Here is a 22,037-nt window from a genome sequence, read left to right as displayed (position 1 = left end):
GTGTCTTTTGCCCAAATTCTAATTGGATTGTTTTGGCTGTCTTGTTTTGTTGAGGTGTGAGTATTCTTTATATATTCTAGATACAGGGTTTGCAAATATTTCCTCTCAGTCTGCTACTCTTTTTTTTTTTTCATTCTCTCAGCAGGATCTTTCACAAAACAAAAGTTTTAAATTTGGATGAAATACAATTTATCAAGCTTTCCTTTTAAGGACTATGCTTTTGGTGTCTGGTCTTAAGAATACTTTGTCTAGGCCTAGATTTTGAAGATTTCCTCCTATATTTTTCTAAAAGTTTTAAATTTTTACATTTAAGTCCATGACCCATTTTTAGTCGATTTCATCTAAGATGTAAAATTTGTGTTGAGATATTTTTGTTTGTGGGATTTTTTTTTTTCTTATGGAAGTCCAATTGTCAAGAAAACTAACTTCCTGGACTTGCTTCTGTTCCAATGCTCTACATGTCTGACCCTCCACCAATACCACACTTCACTCTCTTAACTCCAGGAACCACATAATGTCTTGAAATAGGGTAGAAAGATTCCTTAGCCACTGGCAGAAGCAATAGTGCTCTTCTTTCAGCCTGGCTCTGAACAGGTTAAGGAACAGAATGGCCCACAGGGACCAGGTAGTCATGTAATGAGGCCTGGCTGCAGGACTGGGCCTCAAGGCCTCTTCCTCTGTGCAAGGCCTTCAAATAGAATTGTATTTGAAGTTCAGGATTTCTCGGGCTGCAGTGGAGAGGATGAGGGCAGAGAGTGAATTGGTTCTAGAAAGTGCTAAGGGGTCAAAAGGCTTGGCCTTTTATTCTGAGAGAGAGGATGTGTGAGGGGAGGATCTACCACAAGCCTGGAGTCCTCCTCCTTCACCCCTGCCTCTGTTTTCTTTTCCTTTCCAGACTGTGTTCTGCCCCTTTTCTCAGCCTTTTTTTTTTCCTGTCTTTCCACAGCCCCTCTTTCTAATCTTGATTTGCATGCATAAAATATGTTTACTGTGATCTAAAGAGAAGGTGCAGAATTCTACACAGAATAAAGGCACGTCACATCCCCACCCACCCACCCACCCCCCCAGCCCAGAGGGGTGCAGGTGGCCCACTGGAGGCCTGGCTGCATCCAGCACTGTCCTTCTCCTCCTGGAGCCTCTGTGTATCCTCCATGAAAAGAGTGAGTGACCAGCCCCCGCACCCTGCCCAGGACACTTGTCTCTTCCTGCCATGCTTTGAATAATGGCACAAGGACATGCACACAGGTGACTATGAGTTTAAAGGTCTAGACTGCAGATCCAGGATACTGTTTATGTTTTTTGAAGGGGGGGGGGGGTAACAGAGGGAGGAAGAAAGAGATGAAGAATGCAAACTTTTAAGATTTTTTTTTTTTAAAGAAAGAACTCCTAAATTAGATTACACTTCTGTCCTAGGACACTCCTTTCAAATGCCAGTACTTATTTTTTGTTTTAATTTTCAAGACAAAATATTTCACACACTAGAAATATGTAGAACGACATAATCCCAAGTAATCATCAACCAAGTTTAATAATCATTACCATTTTTGTCATTTATTTCAGGTATATTTCTCAGAAATAAAATATTACTGATGAAACTGACAACCCCCCGCCCCACAACCCTCCTCAAGGGCCCTCAGTGTGCCCAAAGTGGGAGAAGGTCCTTCTACTTCTTAGGACAGCCCCCTCCCCCGCACCTGTAAATAGCACAGTATTGTTTGTACACCTCCATCATCAGCACCAATCGTCTCTGCATCCTTCTTTTTCATTATTATTTTTCCCACCCAAATTTACACTCTCAGGACTTATACGTGTTGATACAGGTGGAGCCACTTCCCTCACTCTCCGCCCCGGGGAACATTCTGCTGCATGCAATGTGCCCCATTCTTCACTCAGGCCTCTCCTGATTGCCATTCAGGAGGTGTCCAGTCTTGCACTTTGCACACAATGCTGCAGGCGCTGTGCCTGGCATTTCCTCTGCGGTGGACAATGAGCCCAGGAGTTGCAGGGTGACAGGATGCGGGCATCTCCTGATCTTTCGTTTGTCTTCCCAACTTCTTTATGGCCATTTAAACTAGCGCAGCCCTGGAGAGAGCTGCCTGGCTCTGCACACCCGGGACCGGGACCAGGACCAGGCTGATGTCAGCGAGCGGGTGTAGAGTGGCATCTTGCATACTGTCTGGAAACCCCCCCCCCCCCCCCCGCCCCCAGTGAGTGTGCGCAGCTTAGGCAGAGGGTCTGTGCCTGTCCCTGACCCATTTTCCAGCGGCGGTCTTGTCTTCACAGACTGTCAGAATTCTCCGCGATTCTGCCCGGCAGTCTTGGGCATTTGTAAGTGTTGCATATGTCTTCTCCCAGAGTCGGTTTCTGTAACTTAGTTTCTGTTCAACTTGAGTTTTTACTTTAAATACGATCAAATTTGTCAAAGTTTCCTTTCTTCCTCCCCTCCAAATTTTAAAAAGGGGGGGGAAAAAACACCACACCACACCCTTTCCTTACCTACACAATCCCTGGTGTGACAGAGTGTGCCAGAGAGTTCGGGATGGGGAAGGGGGCAAGGGCGCGCGACCACACGCTGCAGAATTGGTGGTCTGCGGGGCTCAAACCGAGCCAGTGTTTGCCGAAGGATGTGAAACGTGGCCTCAGACAAACGCTCTAGAGAGCCTCGCTTGTTTGATAAACGCAATTGTCAGAAGACTGGAGGAAATCTTCCTTCTCCAGTGTTTTCTTGCGAGCGAGGAGTCCTACCTGCTCCCGCCGCCGGGGCCAGAGCGGCCTCCCGCGGCCTCTGGGGCCTCCTGGGCGCTCACACCCGAAAGTCTCCTCGGCCACCTCGGAGGAGCAGCTGCCAGAGGGGCGGGGGACAGAGGTGAGCTAAGTTCTTCCAAAGACTGTCTTGCAGAAACACTTTAAAAAAAAAAAAAAGAAAAAGAAAAAAACCTCACAACTCTTCATCTGTTTCCACTCGCCCGGAATAGCTGCAGCGGCGCCGCGCGGACCTCTCCTGGAAGCTGCGCGCGCCTGTGTCTGTCGCTCTGTCTGGGGGTCCGGGCCTGCCCAAGTGTCGGGTGTGCAAGTGAAAAGGCTGAGCACTTCTAACTTTTCTCCTTCCAAACAGCCGCAGACGAAAACAGGGCGCTCAGGTCTTCGCCACTGTGGAAACGTGTCTCCTGTGACTCCGACCCCTTAAAAGAACTCTGGCCTGTCCAGACCCGGCCCGCCGGTCCCCCTTTCTCCCTCTCCCGGTGCTCCAGTGCCCCCGCCCAGTCCTGGGCTGCCGACGCCGGCGGGGCCCATGTGGACCGGGAGCTCGGGGTCAGGGCACGCGGGTCCAGCGCGGCCGGGAAACTCGGTTAAGGGGCGAGGAGAGGAGCGACGGGAGGAGGAGAAGGGCGAAGTGAGAGGACAGAGAGACAGTCCTGGAGATGCGGAGAAAAGGCGAGATGAGGATTCTCTGGGCGCAGCGGGGAGAGAACCTTCAGGATGCAAGTCGGAGGCGGATCGTCGGAGGAGAGGCTGGGAGGGTGCTGCCCACTAAAGAAACCGGTAGGGACGAGTCAGCGAGGAAGAGAACTCACAGTAATTACGAGCTACAGAGTCAGTTAAGTGGGGAGGAGCCGTGGAAGTGAGGACGCTGGTCTTAGAACCTAAAGGAGCGCGCCCGGTGTCCAGGGACCCGGCGCTCCGACACTTCCCCGGCCGCCCCAGCTCTGGGTCCCCTCGAAAGGCCCCTTTTAAAACCTCTGAGCTGGGTTCCCCTTTGGGGTTCCAGGACAGGAGCGGCGGGGGCCCCACAGCCTGTTGGTGGGGAGAGGGGAGGGTGTCCCCTCTGAACAAGTTTTCCAGGCGCACGCTGCAGCATCTGATGTTGGAGACTCTGGGAATACCACTGTGTTCAAACCCCTAAAAATATGCTCAAGGAATGCCAAGAGTGAGGAACGCCATGCTTGAAAGAAACTTTTCATTTGGACTTAAATTTTGCACAATTTATAACCACGAACGTTAGAGAGAGAGAGAGAGAGAGGAAATTGCAGAACCACACTTTTCACTCTCCTTGCCTTTTCTTTCTTGCTGCCACGCCCTCTACAAACAGCTAGGAGGATCTCGGGACTAAAGGGGCCTTCCTTGGGAATGCAGTCAATTCGATACATTGAAATTACTCATATTTTAAATGTTACCTCATGAAGGGTAACCCATGTGAAATCTATGCATTCATCTTTTTAAAAAAATGCTTTTATTAGTGGTGGGGGGGGTCAACTGGGGGAAAAGGAGACACATGTAATGCTTTAAACAAAAAAAAAATGCTTTTATTGATAGTTTTTAGAGAGAGAGAGAGAGAGAGAAGAAGGGAGAGGAAGAAAGAGATAGAAACATTGATGGGCTGCCTCCTGCAAGCCAGGTACTGGGGAAGGAGCCCTCCTACAAGCCAGACATGTGCCCTGACCTGGAATCCTACCGGCGACCTCTTGGTGTGTGGGTCGACGCTCAACCACTAAGCCATATCTGCTGGGCTATGTATTAATCGTAATTGACAAGAAAAACCAAAAAAACAAAAATTACACGCCCTCAAATATTCACCAAACTTACAAAAAGTCCAGCGAAGGTTAGGGCAATAAGACAAAGATCGTATGCGGAGTAAGTTTTATTGCAATGCCTGATATAATTGTTCTTCCCCGAATTAAACCCAAGTGGAACGGGGTAAGCCAGGGCAGGGGCGCCCGCCGCCCGTCGGTGGCCTGGAACGTTGCTGGGGCCACCGCAGCAGGGACGAGGCCTCAGCCGCGGGCCACAGCGCCCCCTCGCCGCCCGCGCGCACGACTTCGGGCCCGCACCGCTCCGGCCTCCCCGCGGCCAGACAGCCGGGAAGGTCCGCGTCTACAGAGCGCCTGGGCCCGCGACTGCCGCTTTCCCGGTTGGCCCTGAAGTCCTGGCCGCGTTTCTGGCGTTTCTCAGCGCTTGGACTCGTGGGGGACTCGGCTTCTTGAAACGCGCACGTCCACGCCGCCTTGTCCGAAGTGCAGCGACCACTGTGGGGACAAGAAACAAAAACGTGACCAAGTTAAACTCTTGTTTTAAAATGCATACGCGGGGGAGGGGAGGGCCCATCCTAAATCTGGAGGTGCACATGACCCACGCAACTGTAACAGCTGGAGCTGTCAAGGGAGTTCCTAGGTTTGCCTCTCTTGCCTGTCCGATTTCTCCCATTCCAACTCGGAGGGCAACTGGAAAGAAGCAGTAGCCAAGTACCAGTCCGTCCCACGCTCTCCGCATGCCCAAAGCCCCTCTGCGCCCACAAGCGACGCGTCCAGGCCCCTGCTCCCTGGGAGCAGCGCTCCCCGCAGTGACTGGACACGCAGTTCGAGCGAGTCCAGGCCACCCTCGCAGGTGGCCGCGCCAGGAGCCACTGAGTCTGGCCTCGACACTTGCCGCAGCGTGTCTTTTCGATTGATTTTTCAAAGAGAAAGCCAAGCCAACTTTAATCTAAGAAAAGGGAAAGTGATTTTACAAAATCAGGGAGCTTTAAATCGAAACCGAGTTATATATTCCAGTAACAATGCAGACCGTGAGTTTTAATGTCTCTGCGTAGGCATTTTAATTTGCTACAGTCACTACCAATAAAAACGGCATGTAGTGCGATTCGACTGTTTAATAGTGCAAGGTAGACGGTTTTTATTAGTAGCAGGCAGCAGTATGGAAAATTTAGATTTCGGTGGAGGAGTGTAATTGCTGGGGGAAAAATACACTCAGGAAGAGGCTGTCTTTAGAATCAGCAGCACCGAGCAGAGAGGGAGCAGGCAGTGTTTCTGGAGACTCACCCCCTGGGTGACGGAGAGACCCTCCAAAGCCACGTGCCCTTGTCTGGTTAGATATTTAATTGATGTCAAAATCAACTGTATTCCCAGCTTAAGCTCCTGCTCCAAACTGGGGATGTTTTTGTAATAATTCGCTGTTTTCTTTTCTGCCCGGAGGCAGAGACGGAGTGGGGGAAAAGGGGATGGGTGGGGGGCCCAGCCCCAAATGCTAATGAAACCACAGCAGGAATTGGTCTTTAGAAATGGAAATTCTCAAGGCCTGTCTTTCTAGAAGATAAAAAGTTAGACCTGATTTTCTTCACTTAAACTATTTAATTGGAAGCAAATTGAATGGCTGCAATCTGATCCGTGGCTGCCAGTGCTTGTCATCCAAGTGTGTGCGACTCATTTAAGGCTTCTCCCTGGCTGACTTCCCTCTAGAAAGACCAAAAATGCCATAGATCCAGGCGGTGGCCTGCTCCACAGGGTGGCTGGGGCCTCTCGCGGGCTCTCTTTCTCTTTCCTTTTTCACTCTACAATAATTGATATAAAATATTGGCCCTGCACTGGACGCGGAGGTCCTTCTTGGGGTGGAAGCATTGTTGGACCGCCCCTGCTGGGTTCTTGCAGTGGCCCAAAGTGCGTGGGAAGTGGTGTGTGTGGAGGAGAATGGGGGTGGGGGGGTGGGGGGTGCTGTGCTAGAGGGTAAAGTGAAGATTGATGGGTAGAGGGGGCAGGGCTGTGGTTTGTAGGAGTACTGGCGTGGGGAGCAATGGGGGGTCGGGATGGGAGGGCTGAAGAAGGACGGATGGGTTGGGGGTTAGCAGAGGAAGGGGCTGGTGTAACTGCCTGGACCGCACCTAACAGGAGCGACAAGCCTGCAGGCCAAGGAGGACAATCTGCCACTGCTTCCCTTGGACCCGATGACGATCAAACTCTGCCTGTGCCTTGAAGGTTCCGGTGGCGACTGGAGCCTATCGATCGTGCGCAGCAGACTCGCTCTGCGCCCGTGCGACTGCGAGTCCCAGGGATACTCGGATCGGATAAAAGAGGCCCTTGCGAGAGCTGCAGAGCCCACAGGGCTGGGGTAGGGGCGGAAGCGGTGTGGGAGGAGGGGAGCTGTAGGCCGGAGCTCCCGCCTAAGGTGTTCCCCTCTACAAGTCACCCACCCGAGACGGCCCCGAGGAAGAGGCACCTGTTGGGTGGGCGCCGACATTCAGGCCTGCACACGCCAGGTTCCCTGTGGAGCACCTGGGAGTGCCCTTCGGTGATTCCTGGCCTCCTCTTCTGCGGGACCCCGATGGGAAAAGGGTAGAAGAGGGATGGGAAGTGGGGGTTTTCGGAGGCTGCGGTCCCTAGCTAAGCCTCTCTCCGGCTCCGCGAGGCTCCTCTGGAGCCGCGTGTTACCTGAGCTACCTGCGCTGCCGACTGCTCCGGAGCCACCAGCTTTCTCCTTCCTGCCCAAGTGACAGCGAGGCTTCGTGTCCTCTCAGAGAAGGTCGTCTATCCAGTGACAGTCATTCCCCTGAGTGTTTTACAACACAAGGCCGAAAGAGAACTCAAGTTATTAAGACAAAATAAAACCCTTTAGATGGTGAGGCACTGGCAGCGAGTGATAAAACGTTCCCATCCGAAAGTGCTAACACCCAGGGACCTAGTCTTCATCACGGACTTCGGGGCAGAAAGCTCACCTCTAGGCTCTCCTGGCTGGCAGTTCGCGCAACGAAGGCGCCCCGGATCCGGGTCCCACGGGGACACGCTGGTCGGCGCGGGGTAGGCGACCAGACTCGAGGCCACGCGGGGCGCCTCCCACAGTGAGGCATAGTAGACCCAGCAAGGTGGAAGTGAGAGCCGCGCACGCCACCCCCAGGAAGATTCGGGCCGCCGGTGCCACCATCTAGCGCCCCCCATCACCCCGTAAGCTGTCGGCTGGGACACTGGGGTCCTGAGGGAAGTCACCTGGGTGGGCCTATTCCCGGTGAAGAGAGGGGCTCAGGCCCTTCGTCCCCCAAGCGGACCAGCCTGGCCAGAATGCAGGCGGCCTCTAGCCTAATCATTTCGAGCTGATCTGGGGGGCGGGCCAGTGGCTGGATTGGGACAGGATGGCAGGGGTGGGGTAAGAAGGGTGGCTAGGGTGGGAGTGGGAGGGGGGCTGGGAGTACGTGCGGGTAGGAGTGGGTGCGCGCCGGGGCGCGCTGCTCGGTCCCGCCAGGTTGCGGGGCCGCCGGCCGCGGGCTGGGGCTGCGCGAGAGGCGACTGTGCCACAAAAGCCTTCGCGTCTCTCCCTCCTCCTTTCTCCCCCGCTCCCGCCTCCCTCTCCGCCTCCCCCCCCTCCTCCCCCCTCCTTCCTTCTCCTCTCCTCCCCTCCCGGCTCCCAGCTCCTCCCCCAGCTGCGGCTAGGCAGCTGGAGGAGGCCTAGCAGGCGGAGCCGGGGAGGGGGCGGGCGCCCGAATATGCAGATGAGCGCGTGACGGACAGCTCAGCGTTCCAATGTCCCTCGGAAACTCGAGCGCTCCTTCCTCAACTCCTCACTCCCGACTTCAGATTCCCCCAAACCCCGACCGCCGGCCTGGCGCGCGGCTGCGCCCACCGGCTCCGCGCTGCCGCCGCCTCCGCCGCCGTCCCGCAGCTCCCCCGGCCTGTGGGCCCCGGCTAGTGCCCGGGCCGACCGACCTCGGCCCGCGGCCCCCGCGCCCGCCGCCGCGCCGCGCCCGGGCCGGGCGTGGATGGAGGGCTCCGTGAGCCCTGCCCGCTGCTCGGCGTGACGCGGGCCCCGCGCCCACCATGTCCTACCCGCAGGGCTACCTGTACCAGGCGCCCGGCTCGCTGGCGCTTTACTCTTGCCCAGCGTACGGCGCGTCGGCACTGGCGGCGCCGCGGAGCGAGGAGCTGGCGCGCTCGGCGTCGGGCTCCGCGTTCAGCCCTTACCCGGGCTCGGCGGCCTTCACGGCACAGGCGGCCACTGGCTTCGGCAGCCCGCTGCAGTACTCGGCCGACGCCGCCGCCGCCGCCGCCGGCTTCCCGTCCTACATGGTAACCGCTCGGGCGGGCGGGGACGCGGGACACCGGGCGTGGGGACCCTGATCAGAGCGCAGTCGAGCGGGCCTGGGGGATCCGCGAACGGGGGCGCGGGGAACGTGCCGTGGGCGGTGGCTCCGGCGTCGCCGACTCGGGCTGCTATGCCGCTGGCGGGACAAAAGTCCAGGGGGAGAGGCGACGCGGCCGGCAGGCGACGTTCCTGAGCCCGGCTGGGACCCGCGTCCCGCGCCGCCTTCCTTAGGCTACTTCCCAAAGAGCCTGGAAAGTGCGACTATGCTGGTATCGGGATCTGTGGTGATTTGTCCTTAGTTCAGGCGCCGAAGCTTGGCGAGGGGTCCAGAGCGGGCTCAGCGCTCGCTTCTTTTGGCGCGGGGAGCGAGGGTCAGTGCCACTAGGACCTCCGGGGCGGCTGCGGGCGCTTAGTAGTTACTTGCGGGGCTTGGGGAGGGGGGGGGGGGTGTCACTGGGTTGGGGGAGGGGCGAAGCATCCGCCAGGGTCTCTGGGGCCCGGCCCAGCCCGACGTGGTCTGGTTCTTAAACTATCTCGAAGGCTGTGCTTTCGAAAAACGTGTCCGCGGGCCTGTGGCCCGCCAAGTACCTTCTCGGTTCCCTGGGCACCGAAAGCAGCTCCTGCTCGCGTACCCGGGGTTGGTCCGCGCGCCTCGGGTCTGCTCCTGGGCCCGGAGGCGGAGTGCGTTTCGGGCGACGGTAGCATTTAGGTCGACACTGCCCGCCCTCGGTGGAATTCCAGGGCAGCGCCCGAGTAGCAGGGGCCTTGGTGAAGACTTGCAAAAGCTTCAAATGTAAACGTTAAAGGCTGAATTAAAATGCTAATTGCCGCGTATTTGAAGAATTCGAAACGGTGACTGGCTTCTGAGTTGCAAATTGGATTTGCGGAGCTTTGGACTGGTGAATGGCGGAGCAGGGGCTGGGGTGATTTTTTAACCATATAAGGGCGGGGTAAGGGGGAGGTTTCAGTGCTTGAGAATCCAGAAAAATTTAGATATCAAGAAACTACCTTCGGCCCTGCGTGTTTGCGTGCGTCTATACTCGCGGCCCAGGGAATTTGCAGAGGAAGATAGACCATCTTAGGAAAGTGAAATCGTTCAAAAATTCGGGAATAAAACTGCAGCGCTTTTTGTGATCAACAGCTGGCCTTAATAACCCGCTGCGGTTTTTTGTTGTTTTGTTTCGTTTTGTTTTCTGCTCTGCTGCTGCGGGAAGCGCGGCTCCACCGCGGGAGACTCACCGTGGGAAAGGCGGCCACGGGCGGGCCGAGGGGTTGCCTTTGGAGGTTGCCTGCCGGGTCCCCGCGCACCCCACTCACTCAGGCTCTTGTCGGTTCCAGGGCGCGCCCTACGACGCGCACACGACTGGGATGACGGGCGCCATCAGCTATCACCCGTATGGCAGCGCGGCCTACCCGTACCAGCTCAACGACCCAGCGTACCGCAAGAACGCCACGCGGGATGCCACGGCCACGCTCAAGGCCTGGCTCAACGAGCATCGCAAGAACCCCTACCCCACCAAGGGCGAGAAGATCATGCTGGCCATCATCACCAAGATGACCCTCACGCAGGTCTCCACCTGGTTCGCCAACGCGCGCCGGCGCCTCAAGAAGGAGAACAAGATGACGTGGGCCCCGAGGAACAAAAGCGAGGATGAAGACGAGGAGGAGGGTGATGCGGCCAGGAGCAAGGAGAGTCTGGATAAAGCGCAGGAGGGCACCGAGACATCCGCGGAGGACGAAGGTGAGCGAGACCTGGCGGGCTGGAAGTCCAGGGGAGTTTTCTTCCCAGGCGGGGCGCAGAGCTGAGGGAGGGGAGGACGCTGCAAGGCCTTGTAGCAGGAGTGGGCCTGGCAGCTAGAGGGCCTAGAGATTCCTCGGGGTGCTTTTCAGGGAGGCCATGCTCACCATAGGCCTTGGTAGGTTCTGGGTGGAGGTGAGGAATATTATGGGGAGAGCCTGGTACACTGGGACGTGGGGCAGAGGGGTCCCGGGTGCCTGGGCTGCCCCACATGCCCCAGACGTTGCCCGCGTCCCTGCAGGGATCAGCCTGCACGTCGACTCGCTCACGGATCACTCCTGCTCCGCGGAGTCGGACGGGGAGAAGCTGCCTTGCCGCGCCGGGGACCCCTTGTGCGAATCGGGCTCAGAGTGCAAGGATAAGTACGACGACCTGGAGGACGACGAGGAGGACGAGGAGGAGGGCGAGCGGGACCTGGCGCCGTCCAAAGCCGTGACCTCGTCGCCGCTCACCGGCGTGGAGGCGCCGTTGCTGAGCCCTCCGCCCGAGGCCGCGCCCCGCGGTGGCGGCGGTGGTGGCAAGACCCCCCTGGGCAACCGGACGTCGCCGGGCGCGCCGCAGCCCGCCAGCAAGCCCAAGCTGTGGTCTCTGGCCGAGATCGCCACGTCGGACCTCAAGCAGCCGAGCGTGGGCCCGGGCTGCGCGCCGCCGGGGCTGCCCGCGGCCGCAGCGCCGGCCTCGTCGGGGGCGCCACCCGGAGGCTCTCCCTACCCCGCATCCCCGCTGCTCGGCCGCCACCTCTACTACACATCGCCCTTCTATGGCAACTACACAAACTACGGGAACTTGAACGCGGCGCTGCAGGGCCAGGGGCTCCTGCGGTACAACGCGGCGGCCTCGGGCCCAGGAGAGGCGCTGCACGCGGCGCCCAAGGCGGCCAGCGACGCGGGCAAAGCAGGCACGCATCCGCTGGAGCCCCATTACCGGCCCCCGGGCGGCAGCTATGAGCCCAAGAAAGGTAGGCTGCTGGGGCCACGGGTCCTCTGGGAGGGGCAGCCAGCAGGGCCCGGATTTGTCAGCACTCCCAAGCAACCGGGGGAAAGGGCTGGGAGACCTGTGGATGTGCAGGGGGAAGAACCTTTGTCCCTTAGAAGAGAGAGGAAAAACACAGAATGCACCACCCTTTGACTAAAAGTTAGGAGAAGTGAAGGCAGGCGGGGGCGATGACTCCAAAAAGAGGTGGGAAGGACCAAGTGATCCCTGCCTTGCAGTGAGACCCACCTCATTATTATTTACTATTTACTTATTTACTATGATGGCCAGGGCAGCCAGTTTTAGTTTGCCAAACACAGACTGCCACGAAATTCGAATTGTAGTCTGTCTCCCCCGCCGACTGAGCTTCAGCTTTGGTGTGTTCTCTTGGTAATAGTCTCTCCCTCTGCCTTTGGCTGGAAGGAAACAAAACGTTCCAGTTATTCCCAGAGGCCTTAGTTCTTCAAAATAGAACACCAGAGCCTTATTCCTTCCTCTCCCTTTCTCTATATTTCCTCTGTTGCTCATAATTCAGACTTGAGCTGATAAGACCTGTAAAAGGAGCTCAAGGGGGCAAAAAATGAGAACTCAGAAATGCGACCAAAATCTGCCTCTGACACAGTGGTGGTGGACACTCAGGCTCCTATTACTGTTTGCCCCATGCAGGGAGCAGGCTTCCTGGGTGTGCGGGCTGGTGGCTGTGCTGCTGTCTGGGAGATATATGGCTACGGGGTTGGTTCTGACTAACTGCCCCCTCCCCTGACAGATGCCAGTGAGGGCTGCACCGTGGTTGGTGGGGGCATCCAGTCCTACCTATAGAAGGGCCGTGTGTGTACAGCAATACAAGTAAGTGGGCCCCCTGGTGTTTCTGCCCACGCCTGGGGAGTCTCCCTGCACCAATTGCTCTGAAAACTTCCTTAATGTCTATTCCTTGCTTCTTGTCACGGGGTCTGAAGACAGCATTGCAATCTTCTTGGTCTTTTTTCCCTTTAAGTGGGAGAGGAGTTGTTCTCTTTTATAGAGTCCCTCTTTTTCTGCTCAAGTTCTGCTTTGAAGAAACTCTCTCTCTCTCTATATATATATATGCTGTTTTCTCAGTCTGGGAATTGTGTGCAATATGGGAGTGCTTTTGGTCCACTAGACACAGAATAGACACTTGCTTTGATGAGCTAGTGTTACTGAAACTTGGTATCAGAAACCTTTCTAAATGATGTTTGCATAGTAAGACTGAGAGACAAGAAGCACTCCTCTGTTATCAGGCCCATCCTCCTCCCCCCCTCCCCCCCAGTCCAGATGGACTCAATAGGACCCTGCAGATCCTCTGGCTCACAGCAGTTTAAATAATGCCTATTTTACAAATAGGCAAAATTACTTATTTCACTTCTTAAAGGTGGGAAAGAGGCCGAACCCTTTCAGATGACTCCTTTTTATAATGTGATGATGTTGGTGTGGAGCTGAAAGATTTGGGATGATTTGGCTTTTTCCTTGGTCCACAGGTAGGTGTCACAATTGCTTTGGAAAAAAAAAAAAAGTCAGCAGGCCATTCTTTCTTCCCAAGTTCATAAATACACAGACGTAAAAAGCCGCGCTCACCCGGACCGCATCTCGTGCCACTGTAAAGGAAGGAGCCACAGAGCACCGTCAACTCAGACTAACTGAACCCGAACAGACTTTTGTTGGATAGACGTGAATTTGTTGGCATAGTATAGCTTCCCCAATGTATGTGTGACTTTTGAAAACAATCTTTTTTCTCAGGATATCTTGAATTGATCACTTCATTGCCACGGTATATATGCTATAGGTGTGATAGGATTTACTGTAAAATTTATTTGTAAAAGATGTACACAGTAGAAATAAAACGTGATTGAAGAACTTGAGTACTTAAAAAAGTGGAAACAAATTTGATATTTATTTTTATAATGATATAAAGCTTCTAGTAATTTATGCAAGTTGTATTGCAATGGAATCTAAACTTTTTGTAAATAAATTCTGCCTGGTTTTTATTTGAACATTGCTGGTTATACAATCTTTGTTGGTTGTTTAACAATAATTCTTTACTAATTTATATCTTAAATTGTAAATAAAAACAGACTAGACTACAGCAATATGGTGTTTGGGGCTCCTTTTTCTTAAAAGAGTGCTCTGGGTAGAGAGCCCCAGTGATAGCAGTGACAGCAGTCCCCACCCCAGGTGATCTGACCTCAGGCTTTTTAAAGATAATGTGTAAAATAACTTCCCCTTTCTGCTCATAAAAAAACAAACAAAAAACAAAAAGGCAGATGGAAGAGAAATAAGCAGTAGGGAGATACCTGTGATTTTTAGATTATTTATATACACATGTATTGCAAGAAAATTAAAATTTTGTTCCCTGAATCTGCAAAATACTTGTTAGTGTAAAATTTTTTTTAAGCTTGGCAAAATAAAATGACCTGACATCCCTGTACTTTAGGATCCATTTAATATTTATTTATTACCTCCTCAGTAAAGTAAACTGGAAAATTGTGGTAACATGGATAATAAAGAGTTACACCCCCACCATAAATTACTGATGGAAGTGATTATTTATTTTAAATATCTTTAAAGCCTAAATTATCCAAATTGGCATAGGTTATTCAGATTTACTGAATGACTTCTTAACTCTCCTTTTCGTATAACTCACATTAAACACAAGGTGAAAACTGGGAGGAGAGATTTATTTTCCTCTCAGTGGCTCTCACCCTTGCCCTGGGGGAAAAGAAAAGCTTAAACACCCTTAGACTATTGCCTCATTATTGTGTTACTCACTATCTAATTATAGGACAAGTCTAGAATTTGTAGGCAAGTAACATATTTCCTTTGATTAGTATCATAAAAGCAGGAAACCTGTCACTTTAATTTTCAGCAAAATTATATGGATATCCATATAATATAATTTCAGAAAAGAAATGAACAATCATTTATTTCCCCTGCAAAGATAAATTGAGTGAATATAACTTACGGTTATAAAACAAGAATAATAGCTCCTCAGATTGCCCTTTAATCAATCATACACTTATTTTTCAAGAGGTTCATCTATTTTATTCCGTGATTAATAATGCTGCAGCATGAGCACATTATTGCATCCCAGCGGGGGACGTCCCGGGTGCTTTTAGCTGCTTTGGAATGGTCAGTTGGGGTTCATTATGGGCTGATATTGAACAATTTATAAAATCTTGTCTAAACATCTGCCAGCTCAGATAGGCCCATGTGTCTGAGGATGGGAAATTGCTGGACCGGTTGATATTGACAAACGGATCTCTCTCCAGTGGCTTTTTGTGCTGTAGAAATTAGTGGCCTCTTGCTGGGGTCTTGTTAGAAAGGGTATTTGAAAGTAATCTTAGGTACTTGAGGCAAAGCTAGGAGGCTGTGAACTGGACACTGACTGGGCCGTGGGAAGAGAGGTTGTGGTTTGTGGAGGAAGGGAGCAGATTCAGTTTTTGGTTTTCTGTGACTTCTTAGGCATTTTGTTGGCTTTGGATATATAACCCTTCGGAGGTTAGACTTAACTTGAATATTTGGGGTCCAGAGCTCTTTCTCTCCTTCCTGCCTCCCCAAGTAATAGATGAGGAGAGGTTTGGAGCTGAGCTCTCTCTCAGGGACAGGAAGGTTGTTCACGTGGGCGCCTGGCCACTGGGGCAGTGTGTCTGGAGGAAAACAAATGCCCATCTGTGGAAGTTACAGGGAGCTGCTGGGGCGTCTTTGCTTGTTTTTGTTTGAGACATAAAACCTCATAGAATTTCTGTGAAGATAATGATCCCCCCCCTGCAGATAGCATTTTTAGATTACAATATGAAGCTGATAAGTCGTTGGCTTTTATTAATATTAGCCATCTTTTCCTAAATCAGCAGGGAATAAAACACACATGGCGGCAATATCTCCGTTTTATGTAATATTCTAAGTTGAGTATTTTGAAGACTGCAGTGAAAAGGATGAAAGTTAATGATACTTAACAAATTAAACACTGAAAGACCATACAGCCTCATTAAGATACTGGAGACACTCCATCTCCTAAAGTGTGGAGAGTGCGAGTAGAAAACCCCAGCAAAAATTGATCTCCGTGCATATGTTCAGAAATTGAAGCCTGGATGAAAGCTGCCTCCCTTTGGAACAGAAGATTGTGTTACCTGGACATGTGATACATCCCCCCACACAGGCACACACCCCAGACAGACCCCATTCTCCAGGACAACTGCACCTTTCAATTGGTGAAAACTCAAAGCAGCTCAGGAGATTAGCCCAGGCTAACGAATCTTCTTTGATGTTTATATGCCCAACAAATTATCAGAGATTTCCATAACTTACCCACCCTGCCTCCTGACCTGGATTTCTTCCTGGAGAACTTGATTTTTAAATGTACGCTAAGAACATAAAACCTGCAGGTGTTTAGAGGGATCTTTTTAAAGAAATGCAGAGTGATTTATGAGCTCTTCGCCATGCAGATCTTTAGTTAAGATGAAGGGAGGTGGGGGTGAGGAGGTATCTTTCATTGGGGAAGGATTAATGGGGTCTAATTTTATTTTTGCTTTAAAATCTAGTTAATTAAAAATACAGTCGCCAGCCTTGTGCAGTTGTTCCCGGAGGCGGGCACACGAGGAACCCGGAGCCACGCAAGCCGCTGGGTGCTGGTCTGGTCACACTCCCGGCTCCGTGGCCCCTCTGCCCTCTGCAGTCCGGGGTTCATTAGAGCTGATTTATCGGAATTCGCGCTTTAATCTCAGGTGGGCCAGGAGGCCCTGCGCTGCCGAGAGCACCGGGAGCGCATGCCCGGCGGCCGCTGCCTCCCGCGCCCGTCAAATGTCAACATTTGTTCCCAATAAAAGAGTTATTGTTTCTGCAAAGCTGCCCAGCCACTGCCTTTGAAACTTGAAAAGAACTTCATCCACCTTTGTCTGATGCGAGGCAGGAGGGGAGGGGCGGAGCAGAGGGCGAGGACTGGAGCCTGTCCGCGCTGCCTGGATTCCAGGGGGCGCCTGCCTGCACCCCCTCGCGGGCCGCTGGAGCTCATGCGGGCTACGCTCTGCACGCGTTTATCAGGTATCGGGGGACTCGGCGCGGTGCAAACCACTGGGGAAAAAAAAAAATCCCACAAAACACAGGAATGCAGCAGCCGCGCGCAAAACCCGCGTGAGTTTTAGGGTCATTTAAAATTGCACTAAATTATTTATTAAAAAGGCTAAGAGTAAAGTGGACCTTTCATTTTTTAATGTTTCGTTATAAATGTGCCCTAAACTTCCACTGCTAGAGTTGAAGTAAACATAAGTTTAAAAAAACATTCCAAGCCAATTTCTCTTTTCAGAGTCAACCCTTTTCAAATTTAAATACACTGAATTTTTAGGAAGTTCTCCTGAATAGCAAAGCAATATACAATGATTATCCACCATGTAGGTTTTCTTTAGTTATCCAGTGCATTGAAATCCCAAGGAAAACGTCCTTTTTTACTACAAATTGAGGATTTAAATAGATCTTTAAATATGTGTTTTTAACTGCTTTTACAAAACATAACATTTCAAACATTTAAAAAATGTGTTAACCCAAGAGGCAATCTTGGGAACAATACACGTTTGTGATATGTGGCTATTATGATTAACACCATTTGAATTTCTACATATCGCAAAGGAGACATGTCTCTTTGATGTATTTTTTCAAACCTTTATGTGACAAATCCCTGCAGATATTTTAAAGGCTTATTACAAGGAGAAGTAATCTATGACAATATAATTTTCCAGTTGCTGAAAATTACTTTCTATTGGCCACAATGAAAGCACAGGCCAGCCCTCCCCTTTGGTTTGGCTGGAACTCTAGGGAAATGGAATCCAATGATATGTGCTTGGACTTCAGCCTTTGGTGGGAGAGGGAGAAGAAACCTATAACCCCAGTTTTACCTGCAAACACCCCCCCCCCCATTTGCATGCTTCACCTGCTACTCCTGCCAAGAGAGAGTCTCCACTAACGCCTTCCCCCCCCCCACCCCCCCCCCCACACACACACAGAGTAAGCCTGTGTTCCCTCTCCTGAGGACAGAGCGGTCTCCCTCTTTCTAAGAAAGGTAGAAATTGAAGATGTTATAAAGGAAAACTATACTGGTAATGTAATGAAAATGAAATTAGTTATGAAATCACTGTCCTCTGTTCTGTGCAATCCCAGGAACAAGGAAAGAGGAAGAATGTTTTTGTTTAAGTTTGGCCCCAAGGTAAAAAGGAAAAGTTGTTTGTTTTTAAGGTGTCCCAAAGTAACTTTGTTCTGTAAGAAACTGAAGACAAATGAAATGTAATATTCTTAAAGAAGCGACTGTGAGGCTTGGGGCTGACTCCCAAGGTGAACGGAGTTGATCTCCGTAGGAAATGCCCACAGGGAAGAAATAAAACAATGCTACACACGCACGTGCATCCTTGTGGGGAGATAAATCGACAATTTATCCAGTGTAACTCCTGATCAATTATTAATCTTTAGTGTCAACAACAGGGCTATAATTACCTTTGGTTATTTTCATATTTATTTTTTCTTTTCTCTGATCCGGTAATTAGTTAATGCTTTTGAGTAATGAACCTGGAGACCAGGCCCTCTGGGCCCCTCCTTTTTGATGACCTTTAGGGAAAACACTCCACATTCACCCTCCTGTTCTCAGACATCCCTTGCCTGACTTCATTCTACCACCTTTTTTTTTTTTTCCTCCCTGCCCTAAATAATGATTCTAGAGGAAAAGGGGAAAATGACAAACAAATAGGGCACAGCTGGAATTAATAAGGCTGATCAAAGTTAGAGGGTCTGGGACTGCTTGCAGCAGCGCAGGTCTGAGGTCCAGAAAGGTGCCAGCAGTTCTTGCCTTCCCTCCAAGATCAAGAGAAAGGGCCAAGCGGACATTTAACCCCTGACTTATTCTAATAGGGGAGGGGTGGTCCGGGGAGGACCCTGCAAACGCCGGTTTTCAGGCCTTGCTAACTCCGGCAGGGCGGGCGGTCTGGCCTGGGGATGGGAAGGGCGCTATGCTTTCGCCCAGCGCGGGTGCAGGTCCCGAGTGTACTCAGCTCCCACCTCACCTACCGCCCGGGGCCGCGGGGAAGGGATTCCTTGGAAGGTTGGGGGGTGAGTTAGGAGTTGAGCCGGGGACAAGTAGGTGGCCCGGGAGGCGGAGCAGCCGCTCGGTGCCGGAGAGGCGTGGAGGAGAGAGGCAGTTGTCGGCCCAGGGAGCTGCTCCGCTGCGTGGAAGGAAGACCTAGGTTGTCACCGCTGTCGCCCTTACGCCTTCCAAACGCCAGCGGCCTTGGGCAAAGGTACGGGCGCCGGAGGAGCCCGCTGAACACGGTGGGCCTGCTCCCTGCCCACCTTATCCCGGGGAGCCCCGGTGCCCGAGCCTCCTTAATGCACGTACAGCCCCGCCGGGCTGGGCTCCGAGCGCGCGTATTTTGTTCCCACATAACTGCAATCATTTCCACAGGGAACTGCCCCCCCTCCACCCCGCCCCATGCGCTCCAGTGCCCTGGGGCGGCCGAGCTGGGGACATCCTTCAGCGTACACCCCAGACCCGTTTCTGTCCTGTGCCCGCCAGCGCAGCGCCGCCACGTGTGCGCTTCGTTGGTCCTAAGGGGGCCCTGAAAGGCAGCGACTGGACTTAGGCGGGTGACCCAGCAGCAGCAGGACAAGGGAGAGTGGACAACCCGGCTCGCGTCGCCGCGAGGTCGCAGCTGGGAGCGCTTGGCCAGGGGGTTGAGGGCGGAAGGGGGGGGGGGGCGTGGAGGAGGGCAGAGACGGACCCTGGGAAACTCCCTGCAGGAGGCTGCGCCCCAGGGCTTCGCGGACCCGAGGCCCAGGTCCAGCGCCTGCTGATGTTCTCCCGCCACTGTCAGGCCTCCTGCCCTTCGAAGGGAGAGGGCGTCTGGGGTCCCCGAGCTCCCGCCACCGACATGCCTGTAGGACCGAGCTCCTGGAGGAGGCCCCACTCGGGGCTCCCCCACTCCCGCCCCTGGCTGCATTCAAGTGACCCCCAACCTGTCGGGCTCCCTCAATCCAGCTCCTGGCCCCAGTCAGGCTCTTTTCGGTGCTCGCATCTCCCAGGCCCTTCTCTGGAGCTCTCCCCTCAGTAGCTCCCCTGCTTCCCTTTCTTTCACCGCTTCCCGGCCTCCAGTCTCTGGGGGCAGTGCCGCTCGAGGTATCCAGACCCCCTCCCGGGAGTGCTGGTTGGGTACCGGGCCCCACTGCGCGCGGAGGCGGGGGGTGCGCGGCGGAGGGACCCGGCGGGCCGCCGCCGCGAATCGAAAGCCTGGCGGCTTCCAAGTTCGAGATGGAGGCAATCACACAGTTTGGGGGGACAGCTCTCCTCTGCAGCCCTCCAAGCGTCCAGGACGGGGCACCTTCCTCCCGCCTTCCCCTGGTCCCCATCCTTTCCTAATCCCCCCCTGCGTGCACCCCATTTTGTCGAGCGGGGTAGCGGCACACACTTGTAGCTGCGGTTCGGTTCGCACAAGCCTTCCTGCAAGGCCCCGACGGTCCCGCGGCGGCAGTGACCACGGGGACCCGCACCCTTGGCCTCCGTCCCCAGGACCCGCGCGGAGCCCGGTTTTGGAGGACGGCCTCGCGAGCCGCGTCCGCGGGGACGCCCTTAGACGAACGGAGCGAGAGCCGTGAATAAGCCTCTGGCGTCTCCGCAGGACTCCCGCAGGCGAGTGGCCAGTGAAGTTTCTCTTTTCAAGGAAATTTTCCAGACATGTCAGGGCTCGACAACACAAATGTAGTCACCTCCACACACTCCTTCACTCTCTGCGCTCCTCCTAAAAAAGACGGCTGGAGGGCTTCGTGGAGGTGGTGACTGAGCCAACGTGGACGCAGCGCAGTCCGCGGCCCGGATGGGGGCGCCCGCGAGCACTCTAGATCGCCTGGGTTTCGCCCTGCGACAGGCCCCCAAGGGCAGGCTACTGAATCAAGGCGGAAATGTTATTCTAACGTCTGATTCTTTTCTCCAACCCAGCCCCTTCCCCACCCTTTCCTTCATGGGACCCGGATAGGCAAACTCGGTGGCCATTTCTTCGGATGGCCACTGGTGGTTTTGAACTGGGAGGTCAGCGCTGGTAGGTCAGGTGCAGGACCCTAGGAGCTACATCTCCCACAGGTTGGAGAGGATCCTTGATTGCAGGACCTATAGGAGGCCACAGGGAGGCCCTGGGTTGGGGCTGAGGGCAGGTGAGGATAGGATCTGGGGTGGTGGTGTGCTTTGCAACCTTTGGGGGAGCCCTGTTGTTGATCTGTGGGAAGTTGTGGCCCTGATGGAACTCAGCCCTATCCTACCCCCAACTACACCTGGGGGTAACAGATCCCTGGGGGTCCACAGAGCCAAGATGGAGGAATGGGGGACAGATGGGTGCCCTGGGACCAGCTCCCCAAGGCTGGCAGGCAGAGGAGGGGGGCTCAACCCAAATGTGGGGGCAAGATCAGGTTCCTTGCCTACCAAGCGATGACATTAGTTTATTTAAACAGGAGGCCCACGTGGGCTCCAGGTTTATTCTTCCTGGCTCTCAAGCAGTGAAAAAACCATTTGTTTCATAATTATGTGATATTCAGCCCCTCAAATAAAAGTGCTCTTGGTGGTAATGGGCCCAGATATAAACAGGGGTTACTGGAAGGGCCCAACCCTGTGTATTTACCTCCTGCAGAAGGACGTCTGGCTGGGGATGGGGGTGGGAGTGGGGTGTGTGAATTTGAGCCCAAGCCAGGATGAGAGAGACAGTTTAACATTTCGGTGGGGTGGATGCTTTCTAAAGAAAGGGGCTGGGTTAAAGCTGTGCTTTGAAAGAAGATAAAGCAGGAGACAGACCCTCACGGGAGTAATACTGTAAACAATTTCTACGGACTGTATGATCGTCAAGTGTTCAGGTGCACAGTGCACACCAGGCACAGTGAACAGGAGGCTAGCTCCTGGGGCTGGGGCTGCAGGGCTGGCACCCCCAGGCCAGGACACTCAGCCTGTGACTCTGAGGTTGAAAATGCTCCTGGCAGAAACCCAGTGATGGTCCTAAACCATCTGGTGTGAGAGGCCCAGAGAGGCATGTGCTTCTGGCACTGGCAACATGGATCAGGATGTTTAGGGGCAGGTGCTGACTACTATGGTGGGGTCATCACCTGGAGTGTGTTCCAAGCGAGATGGAGTGTGAGCTCTGTACAGGCCACGTGACTGCCTTGGCTTGGCCCCACCCCTGGCTCTGGGCAGTGGTCCTGCAGAAGGGGTAGTACATACATTCTGAAGGTGGGTGCTGCTGGGCAAAGGTGCCGCAGACAATGCTATGCATGACGGTGACCTCCATGACCTTGGAAATGGAGGCGGCAACACTCAAGACTCTCATTGTGTGGTTCTCTGAGTGGACCAAGTGGCCCTCCTCCCAAAGCCCACCTCCTCCCACACAGCCCAGGCATCATCACCCAC

General features: G+C 53.5%; 2 protein-coding genes across 16 annotated transcripts in view; one reads left to right on the top strand and one right to left on the bottom strand.

Moving 5' to 3' along the window:
* Positions 1 to 4,323: 4,323 nt before the first annotated feature.
* On the bottom strand, positions 4,324 to 9,682 carry IRX2-DT (IRX2 divergent transcript). 12 transcript variants are annotated; one of them, XR_008555881.1, is made up of 4 exons: positions 7,481 to 8,086; positions 7,197 to 7,314; positions 6,985 to 7,076; positions 4,324 to 5,024 (listed from the first exon to the last, which is right to left on the bottom strand). XR_008555881.1 is itself a non-coding variant. In XM_054715247.1 (3 exons), the coding sequence occupies exons 1-3, from the start codon at positions 9,541 to 9,543 to the stop codon at positions 4,947 to 4,949; spliced, it is 249 nt and encodes an 82-aa protein (XP_054571222.1). In that variant the 5' UTR covers positions 9,544 to 9,682; the 3' UTR covers positions 4,324 to 4,946. The 12 variants fall into 12 exon arrangements, 2 of the variants coding, with proteins under 2 accessions (XP_054571222.1, XP_027995256.2); XR_008555880.1 differs by having other exon boundaries at positions 7,206 to 7,314; XR_008555883.1 differs by lacking the exon at positions 4,324 to 5,024 and adding an exon at positions 5,440 to 5,478 and having other exon boundaries at positions 7,206 to 7,314.
* Positions 8,320 to 22,037, top strand: part of IRX2 (iroquois homeobox 2) — a 37,629-nt gene continuing 23,911 nt past the window's right edge. For 2 of the 4 annotated variants that reach the window (XR_008555876.1, XM_028139451.2), the window contains exons 1-4: positions 8,320 to 8,822; positions 10,177 to 10,579; positions 10,878 to 11,594; positions 12,375 to 12,454. Coding sequence is in view for 3 of the 4 variants with exons in the window: in XM_028139451.2 (XP_027995252.2) it covers positions 8,574 to 8,822; positions 10,177 to 10,579; positions 10,878 to 11,594; positions 12,375 to 12,427 (1,422 nt within the window). In the remaining variant the exon portion in view is untranslated. Of the gene's footprint in view, positions 8,823 to 10,176; positions 10,580 to 10,877; positions 11,595 to 12,374; positions 12,455 to 12,998; positions 13,710 to 22,037 lie in introns of those variants that run through there. The other 2 variants (XM_008161808.3, XM_028139450.2) reach the window with 2 other exon arrangements.

This window comes from Eptesicus fuscus, chromosome 4 (genome assembly GCF_027574615.1).
Source record: "Eptesicus fuscus isolate TK198812 chromosome 4, DD_ASM_mEF_20220401, whole genome shotgun sequence".
Taxonomy (NCBI): Eukaryota; Metazoa; Chordata; class Mammalia; order Chiroptera; family Vespertilionidae; genus Eptesicus; species Eptesicus fuscus.
The sequence above is the reverse complement of the archived record's forward strand: the minus strand, read 5'-3'. Positions and strand labels throughout refer to the sequence as shown.